At 46.6% G+C, this 25,135-nt stretch overlaps 1 protein-coding gene across 1 annotated transcript in view; it reads left to right on the forward strand.

Annotated features, from left to right (window-relative positions):
* Positions 1 to 1,198: 1,198 nt before the first annotated feature.
* The window catches only part of LOC137436348 (serine/threonine-protein kinase VRK1), a gene marked incomplete at its 5' end in the record, with an annotated part of 53,216 nt that continues 29,279 nt past the window's right edge, over positions 1,199 to 25,135 (forward strand). Inside the window, 4 exon segments of the mRNA XM_078769202.1 lie at positions 1,199 to 1,331; positions 2,256 to 2,376; positions 7,112 to 7,170; positions 7,644 to 7,822. Of these exon segments, the coding sequence (XP_078625328.1) occupies positions 1,199 to 1,331; positions 2,256 to 2,376; positions 7,112 to 7,170; positions 7,644 to 7,822 (492 nt within the window).

Consider the following 25,135-nt stretch of genomic DNA (forward strand, 5'->3'; position numbering starts at 1 on the left):
GGCCCTGGTTGGTCGCGCGACCCTCTGGTTCCGCCCTTGATGACGACGGGCGGGCACGCCTTTCTTCTCCGATTCGAGCACATGTTCAATGGCGGTTATTGGAGGGGAGGTAATTCGGCAATCGAGGCCCGGCAATGACGGAAGGGGGTGTAAAAGGAAATGGAGATTTTGGGGATGGGAAGGAAAGGGGATCTATTCTCTTTCACTGGTGCAATGGAGTACTTCAATTAATGGAAGACACAGCCTTACTCTAAAACACAGAATAAGAGATAACTATCAACAGGGGTATTCTATTATTTGGCTGACGTGTATGCTTGTGGACTAATTATGGGATGCCCTTTCACCTTTACACAGCTCCGGAGGTAGGGGGGCGCAGAATAAACAATAATAATAATAATACACAATCAAAAAATATACAGTCCTCATATCCCAACAATATATATATGCATAATCTGTGTGTTTTATTTATCTTGAGCACAATTCATACTTGGTCGTTTGTCACTGCGTTTCATATGACTCCTCCCTCCCTCCCCCCTCCTCCGTCACATGCGTTTCCTCACTTCCCTTCATGGTCGGCGGTCTGTGTGATTTGCATTCCTTCGGTTTACATCGTGAAAGTTCACGGCTTTGCAACATGGCCTTGCTACTTCGGCCTAAGGTAAAGACAAAATATGAGCCAATGTTCAACAAGTAACAGCTCTGGCTGCCAATAAGTTATCGCGGCATCGAAGTGACTACATGGAAACATAGAGTCCATGTTGAGTGCAGTATATGGATTGAAGGTCAATATATGTATTTCTTTACATCGTAGCATTAAGATTTGATTTTGTTCCATGGAAACTTATCTCCACATGGGAGTATATGGGATAATTATCTTCGATGGATGGGAATTCACATAATAGAAGGATTTTAAGGAACATAACCCTTCCGTATATCGAGGGATTACTGTGTATCCGAAACTGCAGAAGCACCCAGTTTGCTGAACTGAATCAAAATACAAACGGGTATCACGTGATGTTCATCGTTTGAGCAGCGCATGTCATTAATGTGATTAATGTAAAGTCAGAAGAGATTCATTTGTCATACTTCCAAATACGCATGATTCTTCTGTAGTATTTTTTACTACTTCAAAGTCTATAGTTATTTCAGCTGAAAAATAATGGAGGAAGGTTATCTTGTTATCCTGCATCCCTGACAGGTGACTTTACTTGACTTTGGTCTGGCCTACCGCTACTGTCCTGAGGGTGTCCATAAGGAATACAAAGAAGACCCTAAACGTTGCCATGATGGTACTATCGAGTTCACAAGCATCGACGCACACAAGGGCGTGTGTGAGTACATGCGTACAAGTAATTTGTATGAATGATGTGCAAGTGTTGGGGCAGCACCCAGCACCCCCGTTTCCCCTTCTCCCCAGGAAGAAACCCAGGAAGCACTGGAGCTGTTCTACAAGAGGTTTATTCTAGGATCACTAATATGTGTACAGAATAGCTCAGTGTGTGGGCCAGGGAGACGTCAGAGATGCACAGCACCACGACTCACATTAGCTGGTAGCAAGCCCGGATGCGCACAATACATCAGGGAAGTCTCACAAGCCATACACTGAAATCTTAGACTTCTCCTCGCCAAGCCAGTCATATACATAGTCCACAACATTTCTCCCCACCCCTCCCCTCATCCCATACTGAGAAATCAAAGAGTTGGCCGAGCCAGCTTGGGAGAGAGAGAGTGAAGGACATTGGGAGAAAGACAAGAATGCTTGACCACCATAGAGTAATAACAACGGATTTTGGAGGGAGAAATGCTTACAATATTTTGGCCTTGACAGTGATAGTGGCTGGTGGGGAGACGGCGAGACAATATACAAACATGTCTGCCTCCCGCCCTGCGCGGATCCCCCACGGGGAGATCGTCTGGCACAGAACAGAATGCAGTGCTATGGGCCATTACTCCAATTGCATTTGTTATTTATGGTCTTAGACTGCCCTCCAGAGGATTGGGCGGGTATAGCAGGGGGAAATACTCATCATTGCCACCACACAAGCACCACAAAACTTTAGTTGAATATCGAAGAACTCACACTTATCTGCCTTTCATTCCCTGGCAAAATTCGAATTGGACTTGTATGACAAATTAAATAAAGTATTTTGATTTCTTATAAGCCTGGATTCACTGAAGCTGAACTCTTTTCATTCTCCACGTGTGTTCATCTTGAACCTGAGCTTTTTTGAAAAACGATTCTTTGTGTGTCGTAGGTCCATCTCGGCGTGGAGATCTTGAGATCCTCGCATATTGCTTGATGCAGTGGTTGTGCGGAAAGCTGCCTTGGGAACATTGTCGTGAGGATGCAAACTTTATACGGGACGCCAAGATCAGGTGTGGCCATCTTGTGTTGTTGAAGCATCCACTAATGGGATGTGCCAATTCTCCGTTGATTATCAAATATCTTGTTTGTCCTGAAAATGAATGTGCTTCATGCTATGTGTCAAAATATAATGTTTGTGTCCGATTAAGCGAGGCTGCGTTTAATGCTCGACTTTCAAAATGATGTAATCCGCCCCATTTGCCCAGCTGCGCAAATGCAGAAACCCCAAGTTAGGAAGTACATTGTTGTGGCCTTGTTGTATTTCATGCCTCCCAGATAAGGACTGTACAATGAAACGACTTAAAACAACTTTTAAGGAAGCCGAAGGAAGGTACCTGTAAGTCCACCAGCAAGAAAGTGATGTGCTTCTTTACAACGAAACAGCTGAGAACGTCACGATCAATTTGTCTCATATGTTGATGTGTTGCTGTTCGTATTGCACAAACTGACGGCCATATGGGCCTGTGAATTAGGTCCGATGTTCATAGATCGTGCGTTCTATCCAAACTTTTGTGCTTTAACACTGATGAGAAGGTGGTATCTGGGACTTGTGAATGCACAGGGTAAATTTAGAATGATGGCATTTACTATTGATCCTGTTGAGGAGAGGGATGGGAGTTGGGAGTTGTATGGGCTGTGAGGTCCTTAGAAATATTTTTGTTTGGCTCCTCGAGAAATTTACGAGATATTTGCAATTATTGGTGAAAGGAGAAGCGTCCGTGGCGTGTGTGCGTGCGTAAGGAGAGGGGTGGGTGGGGGTGGCACAATGACCACTGGTGATGTGCTAGTGTATATAAAATGCACGAGAGCAGGCATACAGTTCCCACCTGTTATTATTCAGCGTGTACGGTGTTGTTGATTCATTGTGAAAGCAAATCTCCCACCATGCTGTGAAAGTTTGCTGTTTTTTAGGTTTCTCACCAGGATTTGTGGAAGGTACGGTGTTTCAGCAAATGCAAGTGCCGAATCTTGTTAAAAGGGTGGTAGTGATGGAATAGTTGGGGCAGGAATTTGGAATTTGTTCAGGGTGTCGGTGATATGATAACTCACCTACTCTTCGCAAAGGTCAATGTGGGATCTCCAATGCCCAACGACTAATTCCAGCAGACGGGACACCCTTTTAATATCCATCTTCGGGGTGGCAACACACATTGATGAATTGCCCTGCCTGTGAAACCCGGAATGATCGTTTATAGCGGGGTCGAGATTCTAATGATAGCTTTGAGGTGAGTGTGTGTACCTCTAAGTCTAGACTCTAGAGCATCCTGTCAGTGTACAGGTATTATAGGGGTCACCAATGCACTAAACCTCGTACAAACATGGAGTAAGGACCGGATAGTGCACGTTTCATGCAACTGAGCGAATTGTTAACGTCTTTTGCAATGCGTTTCGTACCAATTTTATTCCTATTCGTGTCTGTTTGTTGCCAAGTCAAAAAAGTGGAACTTCAAACTGTGAGATTAGAATCTGTTGAAAAAGCACCACGCCGTTTACAGGTGAGTCTCTGGTTGTAACCACCTTTAGAGGCCATTTTTCCCCGCAAAGCGGGGGTTGGCCTTTTTCGGGCACCGTGGTTGTTGTTGTTTTTGTTGGTCCCCTTTTTGAAGCAATGTTTTACGGCCGGATGCCCTTCCTGCCGCCAACCCTGTTTGTCGCCTTTTACGACAAACAGGGAATTACCAGTGAACTGGTACTCAATTAGCCGACCTCGGAAGGATGACAGGCTGAGTCACCCCCCCCTGGCGTTAATTCAGCGATCGACCGGGATTCGAACCCAGGATCCTAGAATCCTAAGCTGGCACCCTAGCCGCTAAGCCAACACCAGAGTTGGTTGTAACAACGATCGCAAATAATTGAGATCGCCAGTGTAGTGAAGCTGAGCTGCTAAATCATCCCAAAGTGAGCACTGTACCCTGATTAGACACAAAACCCGTTCCAGAGAATGAACGGCTAATTCTAAACCTACTTGTGCTTCTTGATAATGCTTTTCAAACAAGTGGAACATGTCTTTCAATCCTGACAAATCTCACACTCTGTCTCTCCAAAAAGATCATCTGGACAACCCTCCCGTCTACTTTCTCAACAATCCTCTCCAAGAAGTTCTGTCACTCAAGCTCTTGGGTCTCACTATCTGCCATGATCTTTCCTGGGAAAACCACATTTCCAAGCTGGCTGTCGTGTGAAGTCCTTCCTTGGCACACCTCAGCTCCTCACCACATACAAGGCTTTCATCCACATCTCAATGGAATACTGTTCTCCCGTCTGGGCTGGTGCTCCTGCCTCACACCTAGCTCGGCTTCACGCTGTAAAAACCAAAGCTTTCAGAATCATTGGAATCTCCCGCGATGAAGCTGATTGTGAGGGCCTTTCACTCACTCACACCGCAGGCAGGTTGGTGGTCTTTCTGTCTTCTACCGACTCCTCTCTGGCCTTGCTCCCCCTGCTCTCTCTGTGCTCTGTCCCCCAAATATTTCTACAGGTCACACAAGATTTGCCAGCAACCCTTTTCTGGTGAAACTGCCAAAATCTAGGCTCTCTACTCACCTTCACTCTTTCTTTCGTCTTTTCTCCTGCCTCTGGAACTTACTCCCTCACTCTCTTCAATCCCTCTCCTCCCTCCAGGTCTTTAAAACAGCCGTTCACTACCATCTCTTATCTTTCCCCATCGAAAACCTTGATCTTTTCTACCCCCATTAATCCACCGCAAATCTGCCTCTTTTAATTCCCTGTTTTCTTTCCTGAAAGTCCTTGTGGTGTCCATCTTGTTTTATCCCGTGTAGCCTGCCCCAGCCCTCTCCCGATCTCCCGATGTCCCTGTTCTCCACTGTTGTTGTGCTTCCCTCTCTCTCCCCATCTTGTCTCCCGCTCCCGTTATTATATGTTCTATGTGTTAGCTCTTTTACGAGCCTTGACTTGGTGCACAAAAAAAAAACAGTCTGGCTGGCAGCAACTCTTCCATGTGATGAGACTTAGCAAAACATCTAGAGCTGGCAAGGGTTCTTTCATCCACTGAATTAGCAAGACATCAGTCATCCACTGAATTATTTGTTCTCTTTCACTGTTGAATTACCACCCATGGTCTTCTCATGGCTTGTAGATGTCTGGAAAGCAATCTAGTTTGCGCCTCCGGATAGCAGCTTGGTTATGTGTACAGTGTGCGCTGCAGCAGTGTGTCCGTGCATGGTGGGAGCCGCACAGGTTTGATGTCTCCCTTTCTTGCGCAGAACATATCATAGCGCAGATCGTTTACACCACATACACTACATGACCAAAGTATGTGGACACTCGAACATTGAACATCTTATTCCAAAATCATGGACATTAATATGGAGTTGGTCCCCCCCACCCCCTTTGCTGGTCAGAGGTCATGCTTTAACAGCCCCCACTCTTCTGGGAAGGCTTTCCACCAGATGTTGGAACATTGCTGCAGGGATTTGCTTTCATTCAGCCACAAGAGCATTCGTGAGGTCGGGCACTGATGTTGGGCGATTAGGCCTGGCTCGCAGTTGGCAATCCAATTCATCCCAAAGGTGTTCAATGGGGTTGAGGTCAGGGCTCTGTGCAGGCCAGTCAAGTTCTTCCACACCGATCTCGACAAACCATTTCTGTATGGACCTCGCTTTGTGCACGGGGGCACTGGCATACTGAAACAGGAAAGGGCCTTCCCCAAACTGTTGCCACAAAGTTGGAAGCACACAATAGTCTAGAATGTCATTGTATGCTATAGCGTCAAATGTCATTGTAAGATTTCCCTTCACTGTAACTAAGGGGCCAGAACCATGAAAAACAGCCCCAGACCATTATTCCTCCTCCACCAAACTTTACAGTTGGCACTATGCATTCGGGCAGGTAGCGTTCTCCTGGCATCTGCCAAACCCAGATTCGTCCGTCGGACTGCCAAATGGTGAAATGTGATTCATCACTCCAGATAACTCGTTTCCACTGCACCAGAGTCCAATGGCAGCGAGCTTTACACCACTCCAGCCAACTCCTGGCATTGCTCATTGTGATCTTAGGCTTGTGTGCGGCTGCTCGGCCATTTTTAGGACAGCGAACGATGGCATCTACCTGTTGTGGGACTTTACTGAGGCATATTGGGGACACAGTCTCATTGTTCTAGTTACTTTTGGTAGAGGCCGTTGCCTTCACAAAAATGGCACGATAAGCAATTTATGCACCTTAACTCGGCGTTTGTTCAAGGAGGAAACACCCCTTGTGGAGGTGGGATATTAATAGTATTAATATTGTTTTGTAATAACATTAATATTATGCTATTAGCATTAGTTTTGTTATTAGAAGAGACCTTGGAGAAATGCCATGATAAAACTAGCTTCATGTGGATATACACCTCAACACTCATCCCCATTGGCGGGGAAACCCCCTTGGGGTGGGGGAGGGGTAATTAATTTGCTACAACCTCCATTGTGTGACCCTTCGTCCTCCTGTCATGTTTGGTTGAGATTGGATTTAAATTACTACTAAATGTATTGCGGTCAAAAATCACCACAGACAGGCAGACACCAAATTGCGTATTTCAGTACAATACAGCTATCGATGACATCGGAAAAAGCTTAAATGATGGATTGAATGCATTACATACTTGCATTTGATCAGCAGGACTGAGGACAAGCATCCAGACTAGTTATTTATGAGATTTTATAAGGTTCTCGTTGGGTATTTGGGTGGTAATGTGATGCAAATGTCGAATATATGGTGAATTTAATTCCTCTATTTATTTTTCTTAAGGTACAAGAACAACATTTCTGAACTGATGAGTGATTGCTTCCCTTCTCAAGAAAAACCAGGTAAAGGCAATGCTTAAGGATAGTTGCTTCGCACAGTAGGTACGAGGGCTGACAGGATGGCCTAGAGGTACGCACACTCATCTCTAAGCTGGACGGCCTGGGTTTGAATCCCGACCCAGCTATAAACTGTTATCCCGGTGTTTCCCAGGCAGGGCGATGCATCAATGTGTGTACCGTCCCTCGGATGGACGTTTAACTGGGCATCCTGTCTGCCTGCGTTTGTTGGTGGACATTAAAGATACCACAGTGTTCTTCATGAACAGTAGGCGAGCTATCGCCGGCACCCTGGCCAAATTCCTGCCGGACGTACAGAGAGGACCGTATCAGTGGCAGGGCCGTGCCCTCAGCCAAAATGATGATACCCCAAGGCCCTATATATGCTGCATACTAAAGAAGAAGATTGCACATATGACATTCACCCTGCAGTTGTTGTTTTCGCAGCCGTATGTAATGTACGCTCTTGTGTTGTGCAGCTGAGATCACCGAATTCTTCAAGTATGTCCATGGCCTTGACTACCTTGAGAAACCAGACTACAACTACCTGCGTGGGATCCTAAACAAAGGACTAAAGTCGATCGGAGCAAGAAATGACGACTCCTTGGACTTTGGCAAGCCAACTTCCAGTGCCAAGTATTCGGTTGCTGGCAAACAGGTAGCCCTGCTTAGAAATCACGGTCACTCGTGTTTGTGAAGATATGAACTCAAACACAGGTGCAATGAAAGCAAAAATACACCATGTGAAGATGGGCATAGAATTGACATTTCATTACTGTCATACTGAGCTTTGTCATTGAAGTTAAATGTGCGAACATTGCTGTCTTCAGGGTATTAAAAGACTGAAAATAGGCCATTTGGGCCTTGTAGCAAGAATACAATGACAATACCACAGCATCAATGCAAGGCCAGCAAATAAATTCATAATTCTGAACCAGAAGAGCTCTGCATTATATGCTAGTGCTCCTTACCATAGGTGGAGGTAGATGAGTAGTTCCATCTTGTTTTATCCTTAACATAGGTGGAGGTCGATGAGATGAGTAGTAAAATGTAAATGTTTCATGATATTTGTTGCATTATATCACCTTTATCTGTCAATATTGTTGAAATGAAGATCAAATAGCTGTATGTTGAAATGTTGAAAAAGTCAAAACTTTACATGGGGTGTACTTACTTTTTCACGTGACTGTACATACATACATACATACATACATACATACATACATACATACATACATACACACACACACACACACACACACACACACACACGCACACACACACACACACACACACACACACACACACACACACACATATTGTCGTGTCCCCGGTGTTAAGACTCCAAGAGGACGAATCGCCAAAACGAGCTTTAACTCCGAGGTGTATACCCAACTTGGAGGTAGTGACATGCGCAGAAAGGTTTGAGGTCTTATCTGATCGGACACCCACGCAGGGGTTATCCAATCCCCACAGACACAGAAACCAACCAGGACAAGAAAATTCAAATTCAACAAATAATGATTTTAAGAAAATAAATGCAAATAACAATGAAAGGTGAGGTAAAAACTAAAATTCCTAAATGAGGGACCCTCCACTCAGACTCGTATACAAACACGGGGAAAACGAAAGTAAAACTAAAATCCCTTTTATAATGAGTTCCTGGCCGAAGCTGAGTTTGAGGCAGAACTCAGCTTTGCGTCCCCAAATGGCTGGTAAGGCTGCTGGTCGTCGCCTCGAACCACCACTCGGGAAGTGCACAAAATGGCGCAGAATCGTGCCCGCAGCCAGCCGCCGGCGTGAGGCAAGCAGGCAGAATCCCTCTTTGTTTCCCTCGCGACCCCCCCACCGCCCCCTTCTCTGCAGGACACCACAGTCAACCAACACCACCTCCTTCAACAACAACAACAGGCATTTCAAGGCCATTTTCCCTGCAAGAGCGGGGGTTAGACTTACGGTCCCCATGACAATATTCTCCATTTTGCCCTATTTTCTGCATCTCCCCTTGTTATAACCCCCTTGCCCGCATTTCTTCTTCGACCATCTTTAGCCAAGTCTTTCTCGGTCTTCCCCGTCCTCTACTTCCTTCTACATTCATTTCCATCACTCTTCTCAACCAGTCACTTTCATCCTTCCTCAACACATGACCAAACCATCTCAAACTGTTTCTCTTCACAGCATCCATCACAGGCTCTATTCCCATCATCTTTCGCAATTTATCATTTGGCTTCCTCTCTCTCAACGATACTCCGCACATCCATCACAGGCTCTATTCCCATCATCCTTCGCAATTTATCATTTGGCTTCCTCTCTCTCAACAATACTCCACACATCCACCGAACCATTCGCATTTCCACCCTTTCCAGCCTTCGTTGCTGCTCTACGTTCATTACCCATGTCTCGCTCCCATAAATCATAACACTTCTCACACATGCAGCATACACCTTTCCCTTCAGCTTCAACGACACTCCCCTCCTCGTCAGCACGCCACTCAGTTCCCGAAACCTCTTCCATGCACATCTCACTCGAGCAACCGTTGCCGAGTCTGATCCACCTTCTCCATTCAGCATGTCTCCTAGATAACAAAATGTTTTCACATCTTCCAGCTTCATGCCGTCTCCAAGATCCAACTCAACATTTCCTCTATCTGCAGCTCCCTCTGTACACACCGTACACTTGAATGTAGCTGCCACACTGGTTAATGACCCTCTCAAACCACTACATTTTTGATGAACCCACTCAGCGCACATTGTACATTGAATGGAATTCACTCTGACACCCTTCCTGCACACAGCACACGGCCACTTCCCAGTTCTTTCCACCTCACCACATGCTTTACCACTTGCCATCACCTTCGTTTTTCCGATATTCACTTTCAGACCTTTTGTCTCCATACATTCCATCCACTTGTTCATCTTCTCCTTCAGTCCATCCATATTTTCTGCAATCAACACCAGATCATCCACATACAACAACTCCCACGGTAAACCCTCCTTTACGTTCTGAACCAGCACCTCCATCACAGCTACAAATAGTAGTGGACTTAGTACCGACCCCTGATGCACTCCCAACTTCACTTCAAACTCACCACTGTTCCCGTCCTTCGTCCTTACAGCTGTGCGCACTCTTTTGTACATTGCCATCACTACTCTGATCAACCATTCCTCCACTCCTAACTTCCTCAATGCCCATGTCAATACTTCGCGTGGAACCCTATCGAATGCTTTATCCAGATCAACAAACCCAAGAAACAACTTCTTCCTCTTCTCAATGTACTTCTGCAACTGCCTCACAATAAACAGCGTGTCTGTCGTTCCTCTTCCTGGCATAAATCCAAACTGCATTTCGTCGATCTTCACCTTCTTCCTTATCCTCATCTCCAACACCCTTTCCAATACCTTCATTCCATGCTCCAATAACTTTATCGCTCGGTACGAGCCACACTCCAGAGGGTCACCTTTCCCCTTGTATAGAGGGACGAGGGTACTCGGTTCCCAATCCACTGGAATGCAGCCTTCTTTCACCACCAGATTACAGATCTCTGTCATTCTCTTCACACCCCAACTTCCTGCTGCCTTCAACATATCTCCCACAATTCCCGTCGGCCCTCCCGCTTTTCTACCCTTCATTGCTTTTATCAATCTTCATTGCTTCATTGCTTTTTATCCCACAACTTCCATTGCTTCATTGCTTTTATTTTCTACTCTTCATCGCTTCATTGCTTTATTTGCCTGGAGTGGGCTTAGCGGTTAGGGTGCCGGCTTGGGATCGTAGGATCCTGGGTTCGAATCCCGGTCGATCGCTGAATTAACGCCAGGGAGGTTGACTCAGCCTGTCATCCTTCCGAGGTCGGCAAATTGAGTACCAGCTTGCTGGGATGAATGATCCCGGTGTGTACCCCGGTTTAGAATAGGTACACCGTATCCCTGCGCATCGTAAGAGGTGACTAAGGGTTGGCGTCAGGAAGGGCATCCGGCCATAAAAACATTGCCTGAAACAGGGAACCATGATTGTCATGGGGCCCGCAAGGCTAACCCCCGCCCTCGCGGGGAAAATGGCCTTAAAAACGATCATTCATTCATTCATTGCTTTTATCGCTTCCTCAACTTCCTTCTCAGTTATCTTCTCTACCGGTCCTAAAACTGGGTTACTCTCTATGTTGCCATCCCATTCATTCTCTGCATTCAACAGCATTTCCATATATCTTTTCCATATTCCTTTAATTCCATCTGGGTCCACAACGATTTGCCCCACTTCATCCTTCAAGCAACTCACCCCCATCACATCACACCTCTCTTTCGCTATCTGCTTTGCAATCCTGAATACCGCTCTCTGACCCTCTTCCGAATCCAAGTGTTCTCCGAACATTTTCCTACATGCCTCCTGCGCCTTTGCTACCTCTTTCTTTGCACTCCGTTTGCAGCCTTCCTGGCTGCCTTATAACTTTCATGCTCTGCTTTTTCTGCTCCCGTACCTTTCGCCTTCTGCCACTCCTTGAACTTCTTCCTCTTCTCGTCAATCCTCTTTCCAACTTCATCATCCCACCACCATGTTTCCGACTGCCTCGGTGGTCCTTTTGTCCATCCCACATACCTCAACAACGGCTCCCAACAGACTCTTTCATTGACATCCAACCACTTTCAAGCTCAACCACATCATCCTCTACCCTACTCAGCCTCTCTTTTAAAGTCTCCCTTACCGTCACCTCTTTCAACCTCCACACCTTCATTCTCGGTTGGTACTTCACCCGTCGAGCTCTCCTCGCACCTTTCACCCTTATGTCGCAGACAACCAAGTGGTGCTGTGAAACAGCCTCCTCCCCCGGGATCACCTTTGTGTCCCGGAGGTGCCCCCTATCTCGCCTACGCACCATCAGGTAGTCAACGGTTGTCGTCGACCCACCTGACGTGTATGTAACCAACTTATTATCCTCTTTCTGGAACTGAGTATTACAAATCAATAAATCAGCTCCATCACAAACTCCAAAATCCTTTCACCTTCTTCATTTCTCGCACCTTATCCGTAACCCCCATGAACTCCCTAAAAACCGTCCATACTCCTTCCCACATGTCCATTTAGGTCTCCTCCTACCACAACAACTTCCTCATCTTTCACGTTTTCCATCAGTTTCTCTATCGCACACCAGAACTTGTCCTCTTCATCGCTCCGACCAACCTGCGGAGCATATCCGATGATGACGTTCACCAAGAGCTTTCCAATCATTATTTTCAACATATGTCCACTCTTCTTCTGATCAATACTTCCACCACTTCTCCTGATCTCCCTGTCATTGTCCCTACATTCCATGTCCCAAACCTCAGAAACCGATCTCCACTTCGGGCTGCACCCTGCCCATATGTAGTTGTAATTGCCATGGTTCTCTTTTTGAGGCAATGTTTTTATGGCCGGATGCCCTTCCTGACGCCAACCCTCTGAGTCGCCTCCTACGACACGCGGGGATACGGTGTACCTAATCTAAACCAGGGTACACACCGGGACAAAATTAATGACACGCATCACTTTATCCATAACTTCCTTTAGCTCAGCACTGAGTCTGGCGCAAAGGACACTCTGGTGGATGAGGCCATGCAGCCCATGCATTTGGGAGGTGAGCTCCTTCAACCTGCTCACCAGACCTCTGCGCTTTCTCACCATAGCAGGAACCCCATCTGTCACGATTAGGTTAATCTTCTCAAATGACAATGAATGAAGCCTAAACAACTCTTCCAGTTTAGTAAATATAATGTCCCCAGTGGTGTGCCCTTCTATTGGGATAAGAGACAGCAGCTCTTCCCTGAACACTTTTCCATCAAAATATCTAACATAGACGCACAACTGGGCTACATCTGTGTTGTCAGTGCTCTCGTCAATGGCGAGGGAAAAGTAATTGGCCTGACTGAGACCCTCGATAATAACTCCCTGCACAGCCTCCGACAGTGCTTCTATGCGGCGGGTAGCAGACCTCGCAGAGAGGGGCACCTGTTTCACTGAGGCAATGATACCATCCATCGACTTGTCGGTTGTCAGTTCCTCCAAAACTGTCACCATAACCTCCTTGAAAACCCCTGCATCAGTGAACGGCCTGTTGTGCTGTGCGAGCACCCAAGACGCCTTTTGGGATGCACTTGTCACTTTCTGTTGGGATGTGAGGCCTCGCACTAGTATCCTGCTGCTGTGCGCATAGCTTGCTGTCAGTGCATCAATTTTGCCCTTTCGTGCCTCTGACTGGAGCGGAAAAGCCACTTTGAAGGTGCCATGCTTCGTCTCGTGGTGCCGTTTAATGTATATTCCTTGCAAGCAGCGACAACTTCGTTGCAGATAAGACACAACGGCTTAGCGTTGACGAAACTAGGTAGGATGAACGCATAGCTCTGTTTCCATTCTTCTTTGAATGTCCTGTTTTCACTGTCAACTTTCCTCTTTAGACTTTTGGATAACGACATTTTGTCAAGAAAAATTCAAGGAAGTCAATAAATCAATAAACAAACAGAAAATCACAGCAGTAAATGTAAATCCGTAATCCAAAACTCAGAGCCGGGGCACAGTCAAAGTTATATCGCCAGCAAACGGGGTCCAAATCAGTAGGCAATAGAATATTCCAGAGACAGGCAGAGTTCGGAAATCCAGGCGGCAAGCAAACGTAATCCAGGGACAAACGGGGTCAAACACGGGCACAGGTAATGTAGCAGAGCAAGCAGAAACGTAGTCGGAAAACAGGTACGTGTTATCAACAGGAGACTCAATACGGGAAAAAACGCTGGAACGGCTCGGTAGAAACACAGGCACGATCTGGCAAGGAACAGACAGAATGAGGGCGCATAAATAGCTGAGACCAAACGATTAACAAATGAGAGACAGACGTGTGATTGGACATGGAATGCACGGGGAAGATTGAAAGGAATTGCATGGGGGAGATTGAAAGGAATGTGGGAGTAGCCAACCTGCAATGACAGGAGAAACAGAGTTAGGCGGAGCCAAGACACACATGGTGACAGAAACATAAACAAACACACGTGGTCACACCACACTCACACACACACCTCACCAGACAGAACAACGAACACATATAAAAGCGATCAGCCAGAAGTCCTGACACATTTTTCTTTTGCTAGCTACCAGGTTAAATGTTTAGCTAACTTCACTCAAGTAGGCTGCAGACAACGTAATGGCGTACCCTCAGCATGCAAACAATCAAAACAATAATAATGCTACGTTGTACGTGTGGGAGGAGCGGGGTCACTGAGGCCAATGAACACAGTAAAATCCGAGTGTTGATTTAACTCTGAGAGTGAACAAATGGACCCGAGAGGGTCCATTTGTTCAATCTCAGAATTAAATTAACACTCACATTTTACAGTGAATAATACTGAGGGTAAAAGTATGCCAAACAATTAGAATAAGCTAGCTCCGCTAAATGGTCAGTCCGGGTGATGATGTGTCGTGCGTAACAGAGAAGCAGTCAGTCCTCAAAATAAAAATGATACACATTTATTATTTACAACATGGAAATCCAATCTGTGCATCTCCCACACATGTATGTCTTATAAGGTGGTCTGTAACTGCAAGTTCCAGTTAAATTTTTTTATCAATCAATTTCTTAAATTAGCCATTAATTATGTTCTGGCCCGCCACCTAGTGGCTTAGAAAAAAATTGGCCTGAGGCCAAACTTACTTGCCGACCCCTGCCATAAGTCATCACACACAAAATTATTACAAGCACGTATTTCACCCCCCTGCAGGACCATGGCATTGGTGTCATATACGTGTGTGCATTTCTCTCAACTAGGCAGCGGGGAGGTACCGCGCAAATAAGATGGTGGGGGCGCTTCAGGCTGTGGTGCCTGCAGTTCCAAAAACAAGTCACTTGACTCAAGTTCATTGCCCCCCCCCCCTCCCTTTACCTCTTGGCCCTGTGACAGCCAAAAAGCCCTTTCCGCCGTTACCCCGCCGGTGAGGGTCTCCACACCCCAGGTTCTTCTGTGGCCGCCTGCTTCAGCGCAGCTACACGGGTCGCCGGGAGTCTCCTTTACCCCACGGCGCCCAAACAGGCCCTCCACCGACGAGCTCCAATTTCCAGATACCACTGGCTGCCAGGGGTAATTGCCGCAGAGGGGGGGGGGGGGGGGCGTAGGCATCGCTCCTCAGAGCTTGATTTGTACCTGCGGACGCACACACACCTTCCCCACCCACAAAATCCCCAAAACACATTTCCTCCCCCCGCTGCCATTCAATTTTCCAACACAATTCAGAGCAGATGTTACAAAAAGATTTGCCATGGCCTGCCTTTGTGAAATATCCGTTTCACATTTTACCATTACACAATAATCATCACTTATCCATTATTCCAACCTCACTACCACATGAAAACACATAACCACAACACAAAAACAGACGCCACCCACAAGACTCTGTGGCACCCATTCCATCCCCCTCACCAACCATGTCATCACTCTCACCCGCCCCCGACTCCAAATTACATGTCCCCAAATTTCCATAAGCAAGTCCTGAAGCCTGGGACAGTAAACATCAAGGACAGTAAACCTTTACCTTGATGTGCAGGTAATTTCTGGTTGGTCAGGTCCAAAGTGCCATCCACCCTCAAAATCCCAAAATTTATCATTGGACCAATCAAATTCTTCCAAATTTCACTTTTCTCCCCACGAAACTGGCAGGTATGTGGATCCGCATCCAACGGTGAACTGTTCTAAACAACTATCTGTGGCCACGATACCTCCGCACCTCCACCGTGCAAGGGTCATCGGGACAAGGTGAGCAATCAAAACGCCAACATGACCCATGAGTGTCCATAAGGGTGCGACCCACCATCCATCCTTCGCCCCCCCTGCGAGGAACACAGCTGCACTAGCCCCAGCTGGCCAATGTGGTGAGCACCTGCCACCAACAAACACTACCGCACACACAACCTCTGCCCTGGGGGAGACGGTCGCAGTGCGTGGCATTCCCCTCACATCACCTACGCTGCCCTCGTCCCCCAGTCCACAGAACTGCAGCCCCCCAGTGCCCACCCACACTTGACCACACCAAGGTCCAGTCGACAGCCATGCTCCACCAGGAGACCCACCCAGAAGACATGGTCCACACACCTCGGACACGCACTGGACCACGTTGACCCTCAGACTACACAACTACATCCCCATAACCCCGCATCCCAAATATTGGCGCAACGCCCCCGCAACTAGTTGAAGGCTGTGTCCTGCTAACCTGTCAATTTTATCACAGCCTCCAACACTTTGGTCTACACACCTGGATCAATAATGGTGCCACTGTGCAGTGACCACCATGACATTTCAAAATTAACCCTTAAATTTGCATCTAACCTTAGATTACCCATGCCAAACATTTGTCACAATTCACTAATTTCACCAAAGAAAGATGCTTTGCCATACACATGCCAGCCGAGCATGGCCCATATGCTCGGCACATTACAACTTCCTAGTCAACAAACCCATGGCTCACTTCCCAACCCGAGAGTCCACAAATCATAACGAGACATCTGTGGAAGATCATTCTCACCATCATGTTCCACAGATGCCCCAATGGTTATCCAGCAGGCTATGTCCGTCCCTGTCCATTCGGTTCGACCCGCGTCCATAGACCAGCACAGCATGTCAGGTCACCAAATGCTGGCTGTCCCAGAGTCTCAGGGAGAGGGTGTCAGGCCGCATGCCTGTGTGGTCACCACATCGGGCCCAAGTTGGCCGTCCGCGGTGCCACCACCAAAGCGTGACCCACAACACCTCCCCCTAGTGGTCCTCAATAAATGCCATCCCAGGCTTGAGAAACCACCTCGGACCCCCTGGAGGTCTTAACCCCCAACAGGGTCCGGTGACCCTGCCGGCCCGAGCCACGCGCTCGGGGGGCGCCCCGACGGACAAGGGACGCCACACTCCACCAGACCCCCCCTGTGGGGCCCAGGTCATACCATGCCTCCCATGGCTGGACCCCATGTCCATGGTGGAAGATCATTCTCACCATCATGTTCCACAGATGCCCCAATGGTTGTCCGGCAGGCTATGTCCGTCCCTGTCCATTCGGTTCGACCCGCGTCCATAGACCAGCACAGCATGTCAGGTCACCAAATGCTGGCTGTCCCAGAGTCTCGGGGAGAGGGTGTCAGGCCGCATGCCTGGGTGGTCACCACATCGGGCCCAAGTTGGCCGTCCGCGGTGCCACCACCAAAGCGCGACCCACAACACCTCCCCCTAGTGGTCCTCAATAAATGCCATCCCAGGCTTGAGAAACCACCTCGCCCCCTGGAGGTCTTAACCCCCACCAGGGTCCGGTGACCCTGCCGGCCCGAACCACACGCTCGGGCGACGCCCTGACGGACAAGGGATGCCACACACCACCAGACCCCCCCCCCCCCCCCCCCGTGGGGCCCAGGTCGTACCATGCCACCCATGGCTGGACCCCACGTCCAAATCTCACCAGCCCAGCCCCCCAGGTGGCTGATATCACCAAATTTCGAAAGGGGCAACTTTTGCCCGAGGCCATCTCCAATGACCTCTCCTGGTCCATATTCCACAGCCCGGGACCAACTCCGTCCATGGCTGCTCCAAATCCAATTCCCATTAGATTTTAAATTTCCTTTTAAAATTTTTAGCCTCGTGCATCCAATAACCACAGCTGCAGGTAACAACTCCCTCAGGCTGTTCTGCCCCTCCCTGCAGCTGGTCCAAATTCTACGGGGACCAAATCTCCCGATGCTCTTTCTCCCGATCCTCCAATGTCCAAATCCAGCCCGGAGCCAAAACACTCCCCCAACTGGTTCTGTAATTTCGGAGCCTCCGTTGCCCAATCATAGTGCACGGTGAGGGTCCCCTCGGTCACCTCAACCTCCTCCTTGGACCGACTCACCTCATCCCCCTAGCTCCATTGGGCTTGGTCAAACCCTACCTCCATGGGACTGTCCCAGGTCCCCAGCCGCTGCATCACAATCCTCATTATTCACATCAATAATTTGCGGCACCCACAGATCTTCATCATTACACACCTGGGCCGGTTCCGCCACACGGACCCCCAATACCTCTACCCCCTGTTGCACTGCACAACCGCCCTTGTGCTGCACCCTTCCAAATTCATCCCCCTGTTGAGGTGTTGTGGCATCCACCCGGCCCCGATAAACCTCCAGGCCAGCATGTAACAAACATTTGCCATTACAATTTTCACATTCCCCATTTCCTTCCAAATTTCCTTCCCTGCCTTCCCCATTTATTTCAATTGCTATTCCCGGCCCCTGAGCCTCGTGCACATCTGCATGGGCCGTACTCTCCTCCATTCCCAATTTGAATTCCCCCCGTTCAGATTGAATTTCTGCCACCCTTGGCTCCTCCTGGGCCCCAATTCTATCTTCCAACTTTTCCCCCATTCGGACAGCCTGGGTCATGCCCTCCTCTATTTTTGTCATTAATTCTTCCCGTTTAAGTTCAATTTCCACCCCCACTGATTTTTCCATCTCCCCCATCTTAGTTTCTACTTCAACCTCAAATTCCCCCAGTCTGTCTGTAATTTGGTTTTGCACTCTCCCTTCTATGCCATCAATTCGTTCCCCCAGCTGCTGTGCCTTTTCCCCAATTTTTACTTCCAATTGTTCATTCCTTTCCTTTATTTAATTCCCTTGTTCACTCATTTGCTCATTCATCCCCTCCATTTTCCCTTCCAATCCATCAATTTTATTTTCCATCCCTTCAATTTGTTCTTTCAATCCCTCCTTCAATCCATCAATTTGCCCCTCCAATTCTTCCGTTAGTCCCTCAATTTTATCACTCTGGGCATTCATTTCCCCCTTCAGCCCATCAATTTTATTTCCCATTCCTTCAATGTGTCCCTCCAATCGATCACTCATTCCCTTCATTCCTTCCCCAAATTCATTCCCCTGGGACTCAATTTTTTTCTAATCGCTCACTCTGAGTGTCCATTTTGTTTTCCAATCGCGCCATAAATTGCATTATGACCTAGTTGTCAATGGGGGCCGTCCCTGCGGCGGGGGAAGCTCCACTCCTGCTCTCTACCCCATCTACTTCCGACTCACTTTGAAGGCTCAACGCACCTTCCATTCTCCTTTCTTCCATACCTTTAAGAGGAGGTCGCTTTCCCGCGCGGATTTTACAACCGGAATAAAATTTAAATTTTAACTGACGCGCTGTTCGCGTCCTGCGACTTTGGATCGACTTTTCTAAATGTATCGCCTCCGACTAAAAAAAATTTGTTTCCAAATTCTCCACACTCTCGACACCAAATTTACTACAGGGTTCAATCCCACTCCTGACACCAGTTGTCATGTGAATCCCTCAAGGTTAACACCAGGGACCGCGAAAGAGCGAACGGCTTTAATGGAGGCGACGACCAAATACGGATTTGACTACAAAGCGTAGGAGGAAGGATGAAGGAGAAGAGGCGGCAGCGCTTACCTATGGCGAACCGATGGCAGCTCCGATCATGTAGGGAATTAACTCAAACGGGAATCCGGGGTAAAATGTACAAAAATAATGATTTATTAAACGGAACCCGATAACGAGGAACGCGACGGTAAATAAATAATGATCCTAAATTGGGATCCCACACACAGACTTCCAAATACGAGACAGGGGAAAATGAATTAACAAAAGAAATGTCCGTCATGTACCGGGGAAATGTGGTGCGTCTTATCTTTGTCTGTAGTCGAGTCCGCTGTCCAACGCGGCTCCAAGCTCCGGCGCGAAGGGACCCTTCGTCTGCTCGCTCGCTCGCATGCTTCGCCAGGCCTCGATGCGATTCACTCCGCGGCACGCCACAAGGTCCCTCGCTCCAGTACCAACAGCACCGGATCCCGCTCCAAGCACCACGACGAACCAACATCACCCAGCACGAAGCACGAAGGTCCAGCACGCGAGGAGTAAGAGCCAATTAAGACCAGGGACAAGCAGAGAGAGATCTCCAATACGAAGGGGTCCAGCGCGCAGAGTCCAAGAGAGAAAATGTCGTGCAGCGCGCCCCTTTGTAACCTCCCCTCTGACGTCAGTCTTGGTCGCCACCAACCAGGGCCTCGTAGCTTCCCGCCGTTTGCTGAACCTCGTCGTGCCTTCCGCGCTGATTGGTTCCAGGTTCGCGCCTTCCGCGCCAACCAATCGCAGTCCTCCTGGGCGTGGTTACAACTCGTCTCGCACGATGCTGCTAGGCCAGCTGGTGGTGCGGCTGGCGGCGGCCATCCGGCGGTGCCCCTATCTGGCTTCCTGCCGGTCTTCTTCCAAAGTCATTGTCAGGGAAGGGAACTAATTAATGTGTGCACTAAGGACCTATCTAAGTGTTTATATGTGTGCGTTGCCATAAGGGACAAAGGAATGATTACCAGGTCTGACACACAGGGGTTTATCTTATTCCCTACAACTATTTAACACACGAACATCCTTGTATGTTCACAGGTATACTCTTACCCCGACAAACCGCCTAAAAACACAGAACTTATTACAGGTAGATTCCCTATCGCGACAGTCGGATACCTACCTATACAGATCTACCTGGCCCAAGATATTTCTTCACCCCCCGACATAACAGTGTATATATAGTGTTGCAGTTTTGAGAACCCACACAGATAACATCATTAAAGGTTAAAGGTTGCACCCCATAGATAGGCCACAAGCAACACGTAGGTCACCATAGGACGTCAGTTACAGTCACGTGAAAAAGTAAGTACACCCCATGTAAAGTTTTGACTTTTTCAACATATTTCAACATACAGCTATTTGATCTTCATTTCAATTCCAATTTCCAATTTCAATTCCAATTTCATGTCGACGCTTTTTCAGCAAGTGGCACACCTGTTGGGAGTGGAGCAAGTAAGATCAAGTACTTACCAGAGTCCCTGTATATAGAGAGTTGTGTCAACTCAAATTTGGACGCCATTTTGTGTCTAAGTGTGTCGGATTAGATATACATGTACATTCGCGATATGGGGTGATATATTCTAAACCTGCTAAAAAAAAATTTACTACACATATTTAGTCTTATTATTACATACAGGTGATATTTGTTTTGTCAAAAACTCAGCTATTGCCGTGAAAAAGAGCTGTGTGGTGATATTAAAAGTGGTATGGCAATGCATATTACAAGCCAACACTGCATATAAGAGCCAACATTATAAGTAAGACAAACAAATGCTGTCGTTCTCTGAATTTTAATAACTTTTAGAAAGGAGTGTGGGCATATCCAATATTTTTTAAAGGGTGCCGAGAGCAATTCCGGTGTAGGATTTCCAGCCGACATATAGTCTAACACACTTAAAACAAATTCTGTCCGTGGTATTGCCATATTTCTATAGTGTACAACTTTAGTTTTATCAACATTTATATTCAATTTCCATTGTAATGATTTAACAAGCTGCTAGTCAGCTTCTGTCTCTGACATAAGGAAAACGTCATCGGCATCTAGTAAGATTGAAACGTTCATTTATTACTACACCCTTGCCCAGAACTCTGATGGATATTGCCTGATCGATTAATATGTTTCATAGCTGGCGACTTAATTAACACTTAATTTTCGACTGCGCCAAGCCGTAATTAAACAGAGAAAAAACTTTTAAAAATACCTGCAGTGTGCACGGTTCGTCTAGTCGAACAGATATGGAAAAGCACAGATACGACGTCGTATTCACCATAACTTGTTTAATTTCACCAGGAACACGATGAGGCCAACACAGTAAACATTCAGTACAAAACTTGGTTCATACATTCAGTACAGAACATGATTCATACATTCAGACCGTAAGAAAACTCTGCCCGTAATACAACACTCTGACCAGACCAACACTTCATCCCACTACGTTCACTCCTCACAAGTGAAACTCGTCACTACTCCGTTCACTCCTCACAAGTGAGACTCATCACTACTCCGTTCACTCCTCACAAGTGAGACTCATCACTACTCCGTTCACTCCTCACAAGTGAAACTCATCACTACTCCGTTCACTCCTCACAAGTGAGACTCATCACTACTCCGTTCACTCCTCACAAGTGAGACTCATCACTACTCTGTTCACTCCTCACAAGTGAGACTCATCACTACTCCGTTCACTCCTCACAAGTGAAACTCATCACTACTCCGACAAGTGAAACTCATCACTACTCCGTTCTGACTTTATCACTTGGAAATCTATACATCTTGTATTTCCCAGATTGGTTTGAACAACCAAAAGCAGAACAACCAGTCATTTTGTTTGGCAATAAACAACATTCCCGTACCAAGCTGACGTTCACGCACGGTGAAGTTAGACACAAAATGGCGCCATGAAATCACGTGACCAGAAATCTCGGGTCAGCGCATGGCGCAACTCTCTTTATACAGGGACTCTAGTACTTACCATCCCGAGAGCCAAGGGGCCTTGGAAAGGTTTCACCAGACATTGAATAATATGATCAGAACGTATTGTTTTGAATGTGACAAGGATTGGGATGAAGGAATACCCTTGGTGTTGTTTGTTACGAGGGAATCTGTTCAGGAGTCTTTGGGGTTCAGTCCTTTTGAACTTGTGTTTGGACACGCAGTGCGAGGACCATTGAAATTGGTGAAAGCACATTGGCTACAGGAGGAGTCACAGTCAACAGTGGGGTCATTCCATGTCAAATCATCAAAGAATCTGCCGTCATCTCTCAGATTTTTGTAAAACTTTGGGAACCAATTGGGACCCATGAAAAACGGCAAGAACTCAAATATTTTTGCTAACAGCCTCTTAATTAGTGAGATACAGACTAACGAACTTTGGACTAATTAGCGCGACGTCGCGAATTCAAATGGCCATATCTCTAAAAGTATAACACCTAGAGAGCTGGTTTTGGTGTCATTTTAAAGGTATTTTCATGCCCTATGAATTTGTCTGGGCAACATTTTCCTACCTCCAACCACAAAAAAGTTATCACAAAATATAAACTTCAATTGTGAATCCCCAAAAAATGTATCCTTCAAATTTCCTCAAATTCATCCCAGAGGTACCTTATGATGTCAAGAAGCTTCCACATAAATTTTGTGATGGGCACTCCAATAGTTTCTGAGATATGAGCAATAATGTACATGTACGTATGGCATATAGGTTCGAAAATCAGCATTTGTAATGTATTATACAATCAATAAGTGAGTTCAAGTACACAGTGTTCACTAACCTGACTTAGGCTTTCAATTTCCTCTTGACTTAGGCTTAAATGTTTTTGCATATGTTGCTTTTTCCCATTGACTAGAACAGAAACAAAGTCTTTCATGCCAGGCATTTGTCTGCTTATGGTCTCTGACAAGTAGAATTCCCTGACCTTTTCCTCAATTTCCTTTGAAATCGCTTTTCCCGTCTTTGGGTTAGGCATGGTGAGAATTCCTTGTTCTCTGACCAATGCCTTTGCTTTCCTAGCCATGTAGCTTGACACATCAAACTCCTCTGTGATCTCAGCAATTGTCCAGCTTTTTGGCAGAACAGTCAGCACCTGCACTTGTTCACTTTTCTTGGTCGTTGATTCAAACTTGTGCTTGAGTTGTTCTATCATCTCCTGTCCTGCATCCTGGAGTTTGTTAGATGGCAATCCTGTCGCGATTTCCAATTTTTTCTTCACAGTTTCACCGATTTTCTTGGTTTTGGATTTCACATATTTATCTGCAGCAAGTCTCTTTTTTGGAATAGGTGATTCTCCAATCAATCCCAAAGACTCATTCAGTGTATTCAGTTCCATTTCAGGAGAATGAAATTCAAACTCCCCTGAACTGCCTGGTATTGGTGATTCACCTCCACCATCATTGTCTTCACTACTGCTAATAGCGCTGCTGGTCACTGGTAATGGTATTTCACTCTGAGTCTCTACCACACCTGGTTGTCTTTTTGCCAGTTTCTTACGACACTGGGTACAGATTTTCTGTGCACTTTGCAGTTTGAGGCTTGGATGAGCGGCTATGGCTTTTTGGCTAACAGCTCTCAAGCCAGACGACTTTGGTTTTTCATGAGCTCCAAAGGGATTGCAGCAGGATTTCTGCTTCAAGATGAACTTTTCCTTGGCAGTCGTCATTTTTCTGCAGCTCCTTCAGAAGTGAACTGCCAATTTCTGTTGGTGGCAGGCCTAAGCATTACACTAAGCCAACTTGGACTTTCCCTGGGGATCTTAGACTGTGAAAGTTGCATCACCTCGAATTACCCACATGGGAAATCCCAGTTGGAATTCCCCAGATGAGAATTCCCCTCAGGCCCAGTTGAAAATGAAAGTATATGATACTTCAAAGCAATTGATGGTTGTTCCCTGTGTTCCCTGTCATGGCTAGGTTAGAATGATTGTATAATACATTACAAATGCTGATTTTCGAACCTATATGCCATACGTACATGTACATTATTGCTCATATCTCAGAAACTATTGGAGTGCCCATCACAAAACTTATGTGGAAGCTTCTTGACATCATAAGGTACATCTGGGATGAATTTGAGGAAATTTGAAGGATACCTTTTTTTTGGATTCACGATTGAAGTTTATATTTTGTGATAACTTTTTTGTGATTGGAGGTAGGAAAATGTTGCCCAGACAAATTTATAGGGCATGAAAATACCTTTAAAATGACACCAAAACCAGCTCTCTAGGTGTTATACTTTTAGAGATATGGCCATTTGAATTCGCGACGTCGCGCTAATTAGTCCAAAGTTCGTTAGTCTGTATCTCACTAATTAAGAGGCTGTTAGCAAAAATATTTGAGTTCTAGCTGTTTTTCATGGGTCCCAATTGGTTCCCAAAGTTTTACAAAAATCTGAGAGATGACGGCAGATTCTTTGATGATTTGACATGGAATGACCCAGTGGTGGAGTATGTGGCAACGGTTAGGCACAGATTGGCAAAGGCTTGTGAAGTTGCGAGAAGAAAGTTGAAAGTGACACAGGATAAAATGAAAGTGAGACATGACAAGAAATCTCAGATAAGAAATTTCAGTCCTGAGGACCGAGTGTTAGTGTTGCTTC

The sequence above is a fragment of the Myxine glutinosa genome, unplaced genomic scaffold, assembly GCF_964187855.1.
Source record: "Myxine glutinosa unplaced genomic scaffold, kmMyxGlut1.1 SCAFFOLD_1675, whole genome shotgun sequence".
Classification (NCBI taxonomy): domain Eukaryota; kingdom Metazoa; phylum Chordata; class Myxini; order Myxiniformes; family Myxinidae; genus Myxine; species Myxine glutinosa.